The sequence below is a fragment of the Arctopsyche grandis genome, chromosome 11 (genome assembly GCF_051622035.1).
Source record: "Arctopsyche grandis isolate Sample6627 chromosome 11, ASM5162203v2, whole genome shotgun sequence".
Lineage (NCBI taxonomy): Eukaryota > Metazoa > Arthropoda > Insecta > Trichoptera > Hydropsychidae > Arctopsyche > Arctopsyche grandis.
Window position 1 is genome coordinate 26,399,299 of NC_135365.1, and position 16,337 is coordinate 26,415,635.

Below are 16,337 nucleotides of genomic sequence, written 5' to 3' on the forward strand. Positions count from 1 at the left end.
ATTGAACAAAAATAAACGATCCTCTTTCAAACTCAACTGAGTTTCCATCGGTCGGGAAACGGTCGAAGCCTTTAACCCGTCCTATACTACAAAATATGATAAATTGATATTTTGCCTTCGCGGCGCCCCGAAAACTAGTGCGCCCGGGGTATCATTACGCCACTGCATCCTCACTTTTTACTTGATGTAATAAAATAAATATATATTTCGCTAGTACGAAGTATTATTGAGTTTTCTTCTATTATATGGAGCCCTAGTGATAGGGTCTATTGTTTGAGAATCGAGAAAGTACAGAGAAGGTTTCTCATATATACCTACATGATGGTTTAAGGTCGCTATCCTTGGATCTATCTAACTAGGAGCACTAGGTTATAATTCCCTCGAGTCACGGCGTAGGGAAACATTTTTATAGATTACTGGTTGGTTTGGTGAGAAATCCTCAAATTCTGGCATAATTGACGGGCTGAAAACCAGACTGGTACAAGTGACATTTAAAAAAAATCTGGTTTAAGTGCTAAAATAACAGCATATATGAAATGCTATTATTTTAGCACTTAAACCAGCTTTTTTTTAAATGTCATTGTACCAGTCTGGTTTTCAGCCCATCAATTGAGATTCAATGTCCCCAGCCAACTCGGGTACATTAGATGCCGCAGATTGTTCTCTTCTCCTAGAGCACGTACTAATTTGATATTTCCGTCGCCTGTTGCTCGGGGCATCCAGCTCCTCAACCAGATTTCTGTTAACTTGGATTTGTTCAATCTAAAATATGCTGATCTGGTTGAGGAGTTATTTAATTTGAGATCTTAAATGTGTTCTCATATTTGATTGTTCATATTTCATTTTATTTTTTCTATAATTTTTTAAATTTTCATATATGTATAACTTTTGGAAAGGTAAATGTCGACTTAACCATTTAATTTTTTTGATATTTATTATTTTTATAATAATAATAACAATAATATAATAATAATGACTGGTTGCCCAAAAGTGTCACACCAGTCTTACAAAAAAAAAAAATATATATATATATATATGTATAATCTCCATTTGACTGATTTTCGACTTGATTAATCGGTTTTTTCCTAAATTGCTGCGAATTACTTTGAATAATTTTTTTGCACCATTACGGCGTATCTAAAAATGTTTTATAGGTAAAAAAGAACATCTATGCAAAGAGTGCATGCATTTTTCTATTATACTAGTGGCCTGGTGTACGCATTCGTATACTTATGGGAGAGGGAGATGGGATGATGGAATGCCTTTTCCAATCGTCACAGCGAATTTGTGACATTATAGGGGGGGGGGGTAAATACATATATGCAAAGATATATAGATTAAACATGTAGTCACATTGAGAAAAATATACGTCACATTAAATACGATATTTATTTTGTATTATATGTACAAACAAGCACACATTAAATTAGCATCAATAAATTTACAATACGTCTACTTTTGACGTATCCACCAAAGCTCTTACGTCTACGCTTAAATTAAACAATCTTTATTTATTTACACCACTACATATTTTACAACTATAATTGGTTTTGTATTTTGTCATTTTGCATTACTAATTCATAACGAATCGGCCCACCATTGTATTTCGCGTCGTTTGCTTTCAGCCTTTCGTGCCGTTTCGTCAAAAAATAAAACAATATGGTCGCCAAAAATACTAAGAAGGCGAAGAAGAAAAATTGTGTCACCTGAAATATCACAAATTATCAAAAATATTATACACTACTTAGGTTATATTTAATATTTGATTTCAGTCACATACTTGACGATAACCAGATCCTAGTCTCGTTACTAAAATGATTATTATATTCCCTACTGCTTCAACCAGATACCAATACGCTTGTAATACTGATTTCATACTTTCCGGAGCTTCTTTGAATGCAAATTCCATTCCGGTGATGGCAAAGAGAACCTGCAGTATAATTTTCAAACACTGGTCATCCTCCAAATCTTAAATAATTTTGTGAAAAAAAATTCCATACCTCTGAAGCAGAAATGATGACAAGTTGTGGTCCTAACCAAAGCATAGACACCGAATTGGGTTTTGTTACCGCTATCAAATTGGCATTCTGTCAAAAATTACACGCATTATATAGTCATATTAAACGATTTTTAGAAGATTGGTACTTCTCTGTTTAGCAACTAGGAGATGGTACTAGCCAAAATGACAACCCCGTCTTACGTGGTTGATAAGCTCCGCTGATATTTCAACTAATAAGTGATACATATATCTGTACGTGCCTATACACATGTAGAAAAACATTATAATTGAACTATATCCGACGTCTAAGCGCTGATGTCATCTCGCAACTGTAATAAAAACGACGTCTAGACGCCACGAAACACCAACAAACAATTCAAGCGGAACGTCGACTGCAAGTATCACGCATGAAACGATCCGGAACTCGAAACACGATCCACGTTTCAGCTGAAAAACAAACGACGTCTAGACGCTAATAGTTCATAGTTCATCTCACAAACCTGAGATACATCTGTAGGAATCCACCCTAACAAATCAAACGGAATGTTCGAGAATGTTCCACCCTAACAAATCAAACGGAACGAACCACATTCCTTGCATCCCTTGCACACGAGCCGCATATAGCGGAGTACTGTATAAACCCGCACAGCGGGATCAACATCAGTCAACACACAGCGGCAGACCATGCTATACTAACAACCAGTCAGCTAGAAGCAGCCGACCACCAACAGAGCCAGACTCACTCAACCTGCAACAACTAACATGGAAGAACCGCTCCAGAACACAGCCGAATCCAGCCGCTTCGAGAACTTCCAAAACATACCCGCTTCATCAACATAATCTTTTATACACCTGTATACCCTAACTATATAATAAAAACAATTTATTCCAACAAAACACAACCGTGTTTCGTTAGGCCGGGATACGGTCAACATCCACTACCCCCGCCTACACATCTGCAACGCTACCGACATTTTTGCATACGGCCGCGTTCGCGTATTGTATATTAACCTAAGCACCAGCTCCAGACGCTGATGTCACCATGCAGATGTACAAACGACGTCCAGACGCTGATTTCATCACTAGTCACCGGACCCAGAAGGTGCCGTGTATTGTTCAAAGGTTGTAAATGCATTGTTAAAGGTTTGCCGAACCTTTTTTACAAAGGATTTACAACAATGGAACAATGGATAGCTCTGTGACTATCCTATCTCTAGTCATCACACAGCTGCAAACGACGTCTAGACGTTGACCCCTACGTGCAGCTGCAACACGCGACCTCCAGATAAAGACGTCTGCACACGGCCACGCATCGGACTACAATATATAAACCCGCACAGTGGGCTCAACGGACAGTTCATTCAGCCACTCCACCAGAAGCAGAGCAACTAGTTCCTTCTCCTCGAGTACACAGTATAAAATCAAAAATTGTAATAACTGAACAATAAAAATAATACTTCCGTCAAACACAACCTTGTTTCGAAAGGCAGGACACTGGTCAACATATCAATCCCTGCCCACACACATTTTTATAGCTTAAGTTCACTGTTAAGGTCTGACCGCACTATACGACAACCGAGCGATCCGACACTTCACAACAGTGTGCGACAATATTAGGTAAACCGCACTTGAACGACAGATTATGTCAACCATTCGTTCGATACTCGGAGCAAAATGGATGAAACGGACGCTATTATAGTATCTTTGATATGCGAGGAGGAAGAACAATCGAGAAAACCCAAAAGATTATGGCTACATGCCATTTCAAAGTCACGATATGAAGAAGGAAAATAATTGTCGCAAGGCAACCCCCCACTCAGCGACACCTTGCGTCAAAGTTGGTCGAAAAGTCAACTTTGACGCAAGGTGTCGTTCTACGTCATGCGACTGTCGCGCAGTGCGATATGTCTCATACAATTTCATACAAACAATATTTGGTCGCGTACTGTTGTGAAGTATCGGATCGTTCGGTTGTCGTACAGTGCGGTCAGATCTTTACACTATTGGTTAGCGTTGGCTTATCAATATATCGCAATAAGGGAGTTATTTTAGCCGGTCTTTCTGCTAAGTAAAGGGATACCCTTTGATTTACTTAACGGCCAGAATAACAATCTCAACTTAAGGTCTGACCGCACTATGCGTCTGCGACACGAACGGCAGTGTGCGGCCAAATATTGTTTGTATGAAATTGTATGAGATATAACGCACTACGCGTCATGCGACAGAGTTGCCTTTTGTATCAACTTTGCCGTGTTGTGTCGTGCTGCAGCAGTCGACGGCCGTATAGTGCGTCAGATCTTTACTCAACTTTTATCTCGGGAGAAAATCAACTTTTATCTTATTACCGATTGGAATTAGTCAGTACCGTCTGCTTGTTGCTAATTAAAGGAGTATCGATGAAATCAAATACTTACAAAAGTATAATTTTCCTTTAGAATCATCAGAGTATAGACTCCGCCAATATTTAAATCGATTTCCAATGGCACGTGTTGCGAATTGACATATAGATCGTACCCTCCTGAGAAAACTTCAAATAATTTTGTCACCGTTGCATTAGTCACCACTTCCAATTGTTGTCTCCGTATATTATACAAGGATATATTCAAATCAGATTTGTCTACGTTTGCCAAAATCCTGCAAAAGTAAACAATTAGAATGTACATAATATCTCTAACTTATGGAATCTCAATTGCAGTCATGCCTTATGTGAGGATATCCTGATCTAGATTTTGCAATATTGTCTTCATATCTTGTCGGTTTACCTTCATCGAAGTCGCTGTGAAAATATGATATGGCTTTTTTTTCTTCTATAGTTATTTGTTCTATTGAATTTGTCGTCGAGTTTTGGCAACTTATGATCTTGTCGTACATCAAGCTTCGGTTTCCTTCTACACTGATAAATTTGTTCACATAAAAATCCAGGGGAGCTATTTTGAAGCTCTCGTTAGTCCAACGATTACTGTACTCCAAGTCACAATCGTATCCGTTAAATATTCTCAATTGGCCAAATTCTGTTGATGGCAGTATGGGATAGGTTTTCTGAAAATTAAATTATATTGTTCGAAGAGATCAGAAACATTTGAAACTTCAGTTATTTTGTTATTGCTGTTTTTCATGAGAAACATCTTAAAAGACTGCTATATTGTGGAAAGTTTGAAGTTGAGAAGTTTGAAGTAAAAGCTTGAAGATTGAGCTTCAGCACGCATACAAGTTCAATCGTTCAACTGCCCTTAAATTGTTCTATTTTTTTGTAATATTACTTCAGGGTTGATATTTGAGTCGAGTAAATTACTTGTGGATACAGGGCCGCGCCTAGGAGTTCGGCTGCCTGTGTGCAAACTTAAATCAGCCGCTCTTTAATTTTGACAGCATTTGTATAAATCATATTAATAAAAAAAATTAAGTGCACGCGAGTAGTACAAAAATCTTACCTTGTGAAATATAGTATTGAAAAATTTAATCACAATAAAAATTAACCAGAAAAACAGGCAAAAATCAAAACGTTTAGTTCTGAACAGGAGCAGACGACAAGAGAGAAGGGACTTTTTCATGAAAATGTAATATTTTTACCCCCAATCCCACATTGTTCATTGGACATTGTTCTTTCGATGACCAACCAATACTCAACATCCTCGAAGAAATATATCTGGCAGTCGCAAATATAATAGAACATAAAAGATCTAGCTCTAAGCTATACCTGCTATCCCGTTATTTCCCCGAATCCGATGTGTTATAAGTAAAGCCCGGACCCAGAGCGGGCTGTATATTATTCAAATGTTGTAAATGCATTGTTAAAGGTTTGCCTCACCTTTTTTACAAAGGATTTACAACAATTGAACAATAAACGGCACGCTTCTACTCCTACCTCTAGTATTAAGTTGTTACTTGCAACAATCCACAAGTATACAACAAGACAACCTAAATGCACTTTAAAAAGTACGATGTTGTGGCGGCTCGCTATATGACATGGTCGAGTTCGGTCACCTTTCTGCGAGTTGGGACCAACTCGCCCGTGTTCAGAGTCGCTACCGCACTCCGCCTTCGGCTTCCATACTAAAAGCACGTGCATCAACATGTCAGTCGTCTCATTCGGTCGTCCCCTATAATGTCTTGTTTCGAATTTATTAAGGAATATATAACTTTTTCGGCTCTCATTTCTTACGGCCGCTTTTACATTTCAACAGCCTGTGTGCGTTGCACACATTTGTACATTTAACTATGACACTGCGAGTAAGTACATAGCATGTGATTTAGTAAATCTATTTTCACTTTCAATTTAAAATGTCTAACATGCTTACGTTGTATAGAAGTGTCTACTTACATATGTCTACTTACGTTGTAAACACTTAAAGGTCTGTTTATATCTATCCAGCACGACCCGTATCATGCAGGTGTCATGCAAGTGTGGATAGTATTCTTTGGTACATTATATGGACGTATTCATACTCCATTCGCGCATGCGCATTTACGTATTCATGCGCGTCCATATAGAATGTACCAAAGAATACTATCCGCACTTGCATGACACCTGCAGGATACGGGCCGTGCTGGATAGGTATGAACAGACCTTTATGAGAGTGTACATTTTTAAAATTAATTATGGATTGATAAATACCTCTAAATTCATTTCCAAACAGCCGGAACATATAAAAGCAACGCCGGCAAGTAAACTTCCAACAATCAACTTATGGAGTGAATTGAACTCAATACCGCACTTTTCCAGACATGGATAGAGTCCCTAAAATTTTAACGAAGACACCAGTTAATATAAAATATGAGATCTGTTATTTTCAATGTTGGTATTTTTATTTTATGCGTATGTTTCATTGGAATTTCTTTTCTTTTGTTTGCAATTCATATTTAATTTTCGTTCACTACTTATAACACATACCATTTAATCACAATGAGATTGAAATAACCTTTTTGAACAACGCCACGAACAATATCACCAAAACAGGCGACATGACTTGCATTTGGTCTGGTTTCGCCGTGAACAATCCAAAATTACCGTCCATTTTCGTCGCTTGAAGCGTCCAGCGTGAACCCTGAAATCCAAACGAATTAAAAAGTAATACTCTTAGAGCATATCTTTCCCGTAACAGTCTCAAATTAGACATTCACAATCTATAGGAGAGAGATGCAATACAGTAGTTGGACACTTGTATGATATTAGTAGCGTGTAAGGCTACCTTTGAGGACACATAAAGTTTCTGTTGATGTTGTTTTTCAACTTTAAAATCCAATTGACCAACTACTATATGTAGATCAGATTAATTATTAGGATATCTCCCATAGTACTAGTATGTTAAAAAAGTTATTTAATTTACCAATTGATCTAGAAGGGACCAATAAACAGCAAGTGGCATGAAGAGAATGAATATTCTCAAAACTTGTTTGGTTTCATTTATGAGAACATCGTCGTATGTGTCTTTTGCATAATCCAACCAATGATTTTTCTTTTTTTCACTATTTTTTGAAGCAAATTTATTTTTTATAGCTCTCTGAAAGTAAAATCACAAATATTTTGAGATACCGCTACTGTTTTACAGATATTTACAGGTAATAGGTTCGAGTAATTTCTTTATTCATAATCGAAGATGCTGTTCGAAACCAACAGAGAGATGTAATAAGAATAGAGGGGCCCTTACGAATAAATAATTGTTGTCGATTTTACGCAGTACGTCTCTATAAATACGCTACATCGCACGGAATACAATCGGATCAATTTACTTATAAAAATGTATCCCATTTCGTTTATTGTGTGTTTTTGAATGTATTGTGCAATTTTTACCGATGCTTGCCCATCTTGCGAGTAATATAAACGAACAGAGAAGTTTTTATCGGACATACGTCGAGCACCAAGCGTCAAATACGACTGATGCTAAAATTATTTAGATCTGTCCGTGGACATAATGTCACTTGACAACAAAAGAACACCTAAAGCCACTTCTATTAATATTACATTTCTCTGGAAACCAACGTAAAACACAGCTGATTATCAAGTGTCATAAAATAAATAAGTACATAAACGTGAATAGCGTATGCCGCCAATCAATTTATGATTTGAATCCGTATCTAATATATAATTTCGAAAGAGACTTTGTATGTATGTAAGGGTGGGAGAATCCGTGACGTTATCGAAACAAATCAAATTTTCTATGACGACGATATCGATATCGATTCCGATGCCTTTTTCAGTTCTGGATTCGGATTCCTTTTTCAGTTCCGGTTCCGGATTCCTGTTTCACTTCCGGATCCCAATTATTTTTTCAGTTCCGGTTCCGGATTCCTGTTTCAGTTCCAGTTCCCGATTTCTTTTTCAGTTCCGGTTCCTCAATATATAGGTATAAAAAACCATTCGTTGTGTGTTTAATTCATTTCTGATTGGCTGTCGTTAAATATTACTTTTTTTCGGTTTAATCTACTTATATATATATATATATATATATATATATATATATATATATATATATATATATATATATATATATATATATATATATATATATATATATATATATATATATGTGTATATAAAAATGAATGTCTGTGTGTGTGTGTGTCTCGAATAGGCTCCTAAACTACTGAACCGATTACGATGGAATTTTCAGGATTTGTTGTATGTATGTCCGGGAAGATTACTGTGAAAACAAACGGGAACAAACGGGAACGGAAACGGGAAAAACGGGAATGAGTGTCACTGCAACGCAATAATTGCAAATGTGTTCGCTGCCTGCGTTTTTCCGACTAATGGGAACGGGAACGAGAATGGGAATCAGAACGGGAACGGAATAGGGAACAGGAACGGGAACGAATGCGTTGCATGCGTTATTATGGCATTGCAACGCATGTAGGGTTCATCTAGTAAATTTTATAAAAAAAAAAATAATGTTTACTATTTGTAGATTAGCCATTTTTAAGCAGTTTTTATATATATATTATACCGTGCGAAGCCGGGTAAAACCACTAGTACTATATATTTTCATTTATGATCAGGCTTGGTTTTTGATATAATGTCACTACAAACATCACAAAGACCCCGACATGTCCATTTGCTATAGACATAAGCTTAAGAACTTTCATTCGATCTAATTATATATGTATACGTATTTTCGATTATATGTCATAATTCCAAGCATATATGTTCCATACTTTCGCTTGTTTATTAAAATTTATTTACTCAAAAATACAAATGAAAATTATTATTTTGAATAAAAATACCAATAATTTTATTTTACTACCGCCATCTATGTTTAAAACTAATAAATACTGGATAGACGTCAGGCACTTTTCAGGAATTCATATTTTAAAAGCGTCTTACACGATATTTTTGCACCATCGTAATGGCGGAGGATCCATTTACTTATATTGATGACCAAAATGAGCAATATGGCAAAGTATGAAAACGATCGGATAAGAGACAAACTTTTTCCTGAATAGTAATCGTAAGTGAAACGTAAAGGAGGTATGTAATATGTAAAAATGGCTTACCGTAATGCACTTCATAACATTTAAAACAACGTTACTCTTGGGTGTTTTAATGATGTACATTTTTTTAGCACATACAAACATCACTAAAAATATTAAAACATACGTATAGTATTCTGAATATTTAACAATAATACATCATGCAATTTAAGATTTCTATTACCTATCGATGACAAAATTAATATTCCCGGAGCGCCAAACGCCACCGAATAACAGTCCTTGTCTCCAAAGCAATGTATTTCAGATCGAAGTATTGGAGATATAGATTTTGAAACCAGGGAGCCTAGGCAAATGATGATATAGAATACGCTGAAGAACGTCGTTAGCTGTTTCTCCTGTTCGGGCAGCTTAAACTGGTCTCCGCCAAAAGCAGACACACACGGCTTTATCCCACCTGTGCCGAGTGATACCAACATCAACCCCAATATTGTGAATTCCCTTAAAATAGCAAACTTTTACAACAATTCAGAATTAAATAAGTCGATTGATCTCGGATGAATATTACATTTTCTTACCTACCGGGAATTCCTAGCGTCGGTATGGCCGTTATCGCCAATAAAAAGTTTCCACATGCGTACACCATCATTAAATATAAAATAGTTCTGTGGTCGAAATTGGAACATAAAATACTAGTATCATTGCTTACATTTCATATTTTTTAAATATATATTTTTTTTTAATATACCTGAACTTCCCGAGGTAGCTATCTGCTAATATGGCGCCACATATTGGGAAAAAATATGCCATGGTTGTAAAAATGTGATAAACTTCTGTTGCTTCATCGTCGGTGTAAAAAAGCTTTTGCCTAAGATACAAAGCCAGGAATGCTGTAAACACATTTTAATTAGAATCTATTAAAAACAAAAAAAATTATAAATAATTTTCCATGTCGTATATTTTGCTTCAACTGAGCTTAAAATACATAAGAGATAAGGTATCATTTGCATACAAGCTATTTATTCGGTTTTATTAATGAAAAAATGTATAAATGCTATAAATTATTCGGGTTTGGTGCAAACGATCGAAAAGCGCCAGACAGATTGAACCACAGATTAACTGGATGGCTGCTTTAAACGCAATTCTCGACTTCACGAATGAAAAATTGCACATCAGATGACGAGTAACCTTTCGATGTGCACAGCCAACTGAAAGCAACCTTCTATATACGGAAATACGGATCGTTTTTCTATGCTTCGATTCTACACACTCTACACACAGTACCACTCCCAAGTGTCAGATCAGCAGGTAAGCTGAAGCTGGCGACCACGGGACCACGGCAAATTAACGACTGCCCCGAACTGAATTCCCAACTGGTTCTGCTCAACGCGTGATGAGCGGGATAAACAAACACTTGTTGACTCTTGACGAGACGCCAACAATATATGTGAGGCGCGGTGCCCCGGTTGCCCTTAAAAACGAGCCGCCACTGAACATATTTATATCGGACAAATATGTACCTCAGTCGTCGGCCATGGTTGAAAAATAAGAACCCTGTGACGTTACTGAGTTCCTTTTGTGGCTTCGGTGGTGCTCTTGTTCACTACTAACTGATAGTAATGTTGTTGTTAATTCAATTGGCCAACGACTATCGCACGGTCAACGATTGTAGTGTTGTCTCTAAGAAGCTTTTTTATTACAGTGTTTTCATGAAGTGGAGTGACGCTATTATATCAGAAAAGTACCAAATGATCAAAGTCTCAATTTTACATGATATATGTATATCCAAACGAGAACTTTTAAGGCAAGGTAAGAAATTATGGCAAGATTCATTTATGAAACGATTACCCACAGACCAGTACGCGACCCGCCATAAAAATTTCAAAAATCAAAATAGTATAAAACTTTAATTTTTTCGAAAAATGTTACCACTTTTGCAATATCTTTAACCCAAGCTCGATGACAAGGAGCGCTGTCGTGCATAAAAATGCTGTCAGGATCAAGGATACCACCAGGCTTTATGTGAGGCACCAGATGTGTCTTAAAATATTGGTTAAATATTGGAAAAATCGAGCGTACCGGCACCTCAAAATTTAGCACTACACCACTGCCACAGCATAATTATTACACAGTAGTATTCAGTGACGGCTCGTGAGAATTCCCAGTGGGGGGCTGCAGAGATGAATCGGGCTGTAGTAGCTCGTTGATCATACCGGTGATCAAATGCAAACAAAAATAGCATGTATATGTACTAAACTAGTAGGGTTGCCCATATAAACGACAAAAATATCATGCATATTTACTATACTGGGAGGGCTGCAGGCCCCCAGCACATATAGACGAGCCGCCACTGGTAGTATTTCAATTCAGTATATATAATAATAAAAATCAAAACATACTCAGTTTATTACAGTTTGTGATTTAAAATAATGTCTGGTGAACTAACCTCGCATTCCCGAGTAAGAAAATCTCTCGCAAAATTCATTGAGCACGATTAAAATAACAGGCCGGGGAAATTTATCCGATTTCTAAAACGCATTAATCCACTTATTTATTTTAATAAAAAAGAACCAATTTAATATTATTATCAATCTATTTTACCTTCGAGTCAATGTGCACAACTTCATTTTCCATTTTCTTGTTCAACATTATAGCCAGCGATGCTGCGGTATGGATCTGGCAGAACTGATCCGTGAGGTAGTCATTTTACGGTGGAAAATTTGATCTTATATTTTTGTACATGACGAGATAATGTGATCAAATAATGGAAAAAAGAAGTGATAACGCGTCATTCGAATGGTGCTCTTTTAATTTTAATGCAGGTCGCTACCGAGATGATAAAACAATACGATCACGTTCAAATCTGTTTGTTCTTATGCGAAATTTAATAAAAATAAAAATCAATTAACTTTATTTAAAACTAGTGTCGTACCCGATGAAATATCAACGCATGGGTGTTGGCATATTAAGTTATTAAATGAAAAAAAATTAAAAGAAATGTGTCAGTCCTGTTTTAGATCCGCATGCGGTCGATTTTTTTTCAAATACATTTTAAATATATTTAATTTAATATTCATATTTAATTGTTTAATATGAAAAAAATGGTAAAAACTACTTACCTACCTACATATAAACAATATAAAACACCAATAGAAAAATTAATTAATTAAGTAAATTTTCAATACATTTCAATGCGCTAAATACTCAGAGACTAATTTCCCTAGAGGAAACATTGGTAGCAAATAGTATATATAGAAGTTTTTTCTTTTGTTATTATATTCGTACGTTTTGTTGTAATTGAGGTACATGTGTATGTATGTATAATCGAAACGACTATAGTACAGCGAGCGTTATTTCAGATACACACGACAGAATAGCGATATTATATACATATGACTAGTTTTATGCCCGTTGAAATTTTAACTGTTGGTTTCGGAAACAAATTGATACATGATTAAAAATAAAGTTACAATACGTATAGTAATAATTAATCGGAAGCGGAACTAAAACAGAAATCGGGAATCGGTACTGAAACAGGGATCGGTATCCGGAACTTAAAGGAATCCAAAACCGGACATGAAAAAGGAATCAGGATCTAGAACTGAAAAAGAAATCGGGATCCGGAACTGAAACACCCCTGCCGCCGCCGCCCCTAGACGGGTGCCGCCCTTAGGGCCGGGCCGTACCGTGCAACTTTGTCGGCCGACACGAAAAAATGTACGGAAATGTGTGCGACAAACAAGTTGACAAGGGTGTAGCATATCCCATCTACCTGTATGGATTGGTCTGGTCGCTCTCAACCAAGTCCACGATGCGGCCCGGCCCTTAGGCGGTCGCCCCGGGGCTATCGCACCTAGACGGCCACCGCCGTCCTAGAGCTATCGCCCCGAGGCTACTGCAAATCGAAATCGAAACGGGTGGTTTCGGAAAGGAATTGATACACAAATTAGAAATTACGAAGTGGTACACCCCCCATTGCTCAAGCTGAAGTCAAACATCAAATCAGATACGAAATGAATCGAAATCGAAATCGCATTCGAAATCGATTCACTCGATCCGTGACAGCCGACGACTGCCGAAGATACGCGACTACGCACCGAATACTCGGCTGTCATTGGTTCCCCATACGTTTTGTACGATTATTGAATATTAACGTTATTTAGAGCATTTTTTCAATCGGTACCGTAGTGTAATGGTCAGCGTACAGTGTTCTGGGCGCGAGGGGGTAGGTAACTGGCCCAACGATTTTGATTAAATTATATTTACTAAGCTTTTCTTCAAACTTAAAAAAATATTGAAATAGTAGGTCTCAACTTAAGGATTACTCCTTTAGGGGATAATTGGCCAAATTCAACCTCATATGAATATTTGCACCTTTGTCTAGGCAAAACACTTATATTTAAGGTGAAATGATTGATTATGCAAATTTTGTTTAAAATAATTTCAAATAAGCTTAAATTACATCCAAATCTTACAGGAAAACTACCCCAGAATAATCCCAATGGTTGACTTTAATTATCTACTATTTAAATATGTTCACGGTGAGTGTGTTGAATTAGATATATGGCGGTTTGGTTGCTGTTCCATTTGTTTATCCAACACTAGTCATTGTAAATCATCATTATGAAAGGGACTAAACGCCAACAAGCGGCTATATTTATCTAAGGCAATGGAAAAATATATATGTAAGTAAAACACACCAGTGTTTACCTGCGGTGCCAAGATTTTTAAGTTAAGTTCAAATATTAGTGAGCAGTGTATGTTTTGGTTAAAATCGGAATACTTTATTTACATACATATATTATCGATTCTCAATTCTAGTGTGTATGATTTAAATGATTTGTCCGGTTCGTTTTTGTAAAAGTTTGATGAATTAGTATGAAATTGCTTGTCGTCATGGGAGATGACTGTTTCGACGCGAACAAGACAGTCATTAAATGTTAATTTTAAACCAATTTAATCAGTCTGAGATATCATGTTGATTTTATTTTATGTAAGAGATTGTACAAACATATTTTTTTTCCTTTCATAACTTACACTTTAGCTGTATAATGTTTTGTCATTGGCTTTTTATGCGAGTAATGAACCCAGCGTGTATTTATAAATAGATAAATATATTTATTGAATTTTATTTTTTCATTATGTGTGTAAGTACTACATTCAGAAGCCAAAATCAACTCAAATATTATGATGTTTATGATATATACTTACATGCAATGAAATTTACAACAAGTCAAGTACGACAGTTGTAAGTTATCACTATGCAGGAATATACATATGTATACAATTAGGTCAAATTGTGAATTTTATTGAAAGTAAAAAAAATAATTGAGATTATTATCATTTTTACATAGATATATACCAGGAAGGCCTAACAGGTAAATCACAATGCAGCTTCATAGAAAATTAATTACAAACATTGCAGCATTTTTTATTACATAAATCAATGTACTTCAAAAGGCTGAAGAACACGAGATTAAAAATTAATTAAATAATTAATTATCCCATAGAGACATCTATGGATTTAGACTTGTACATAATTTTTTACATATTGTACATAAATCAAATTCAAATATTTGTGACATAGCGGGTAGGATGGTTTTTGCCAATTTGATGGAGGAACCGTTTCAACAATGAAATCAGATCAATTGGCAAACTCTGATAGGAAACGATCGATTTGGAGTCACAAATATCCAAGTCTGACCAGCAGTAGTCAAGATTAGCACAGGATGGAACCCGGTAACCTCTCGGTTCTAAACATAAACGCAACCACCGAGCCATACTGCTGGATATATGTAGTATATATCAGTAGCGGCTCGTCCATATGGGCTGCGGGGCTGCAGTCCTCCCAAAACAGTACAAATGCATGCTATTTTTGTTGTTCACATGGACTGCGGGGCTGCAGACCTCCCAGTATATATGTATATGCTATATTTTTGGACAATCGTCTCGTTCTCCAACGAAAGTTTCTCTCAGACTATATTCGTTGTATTGGGGTGGTGGCCTCATGTAGAGGGCTTTATTGGTCGACTTCATTGACCTTTAAAGTGGGCTTGTATAATGTGTAAAAAGTATCAAAAGACTTAAGTATGCATTGTTTGATGTTTTATAGACTTATGTATATGAGTAGGTATTTTATATTTATATACGATTTAACCCTTTGAGTGCTGACGTCTTTTCTATTGAAAGAAGGCCACGCTGAAAATTTCGCCAACATTTCCAACTAGAATTATTTAGAAACCCAATGGAAAGCAGGCATAAAAATTGTAGCTAATCCAAACAAACCCTAGATAACTACCACCGAGGATTTCAAGTTTTGTAATGGTGTGTTTGCACTCTCTAATATATCTTGCAACAATATAAAATAAGCAAAAGAAGTCTATTAATTAATGTATCTTTCCAAAACTAGTTCCATCTTCTTCATTGTTGTTAAAATGTAATGCTCACAATCTAAATGCCAAGCCACCATCTAAAATACTCGTTATAAATTCAGAAATACCAGTCTTTATAAACGTTGACAAATGAATGACACGGATTATACGACCCATGCTCAATGCTTTTTTTTCAATGCTACCTGGAAAGGCTTAACGGGTAGTATTCTTGTTTACTTTGTACATACTCAAAATACAACGCCTATTGGCGTTTTTCAGGCCTATGGACTTGGCATTCAGAGGGTTAATCGAGAGCATACTTCCAAGCTTCCGCGTGAGAAGCTGGCTTCCTTTGGGAACCCCTAAAATATACTACTTCATCCGTCACCATCCTCACTCACTTATCGCAATTTAACATGTATTTTTGATAGAAACGAAACAACATATGTTATCAAAATTACTTAACTCGTAGAAAGCTAGTGGTTAGCGTAAATAATGAATTATCGTCTCCAAAAATAATCGCAGCTAGCGTTCCGCAGGGG

At 36.4% G+C, this 16,337-nt stretch overlaps 1 protein-coding gene across 1 annotated transcript; it reads right to left on the bottom strand.

The window, feature by feature from the left end:
- Positions 1-1,332: 1,332 nt before the first annotated feature.
- Positions 1,333-12,166, bottom strand: LOC143919486 (peptide transporter family 1-like). Its single transcript, XM_077441842.1, has 14 exons — positions 12,026-12,166; positions 11,871-11,952; positions 10,173-10,314; positions 10,003-10,089; positions 9,651-9,925; positions 9,491-9,573; positions 7,327-7,500; positions 6,919-7,044; positions 6,615-6,737; positions 4,701-5,038; positions 4,414-4,633; positions 2,001-2,087; positions 1,781-1,930; positions 1,333-1,706 (listed from the first exon to the last, which is right to left on the bottom strand). Exons 1-14 carry the CDS (start codon positions 12,071-12,073, stop codon positions 1,539-1,541), a joined length of 2,103 nt encoding a protein of 700 aa, XP_077297968.1. The 5' UTR covers positions 12,074-12,166; the 3' UTR covers positions 1,333-1,538.
- Between the last annotated feature and the right edge of the window lie 4,171 nt (positions 12,167-16,337).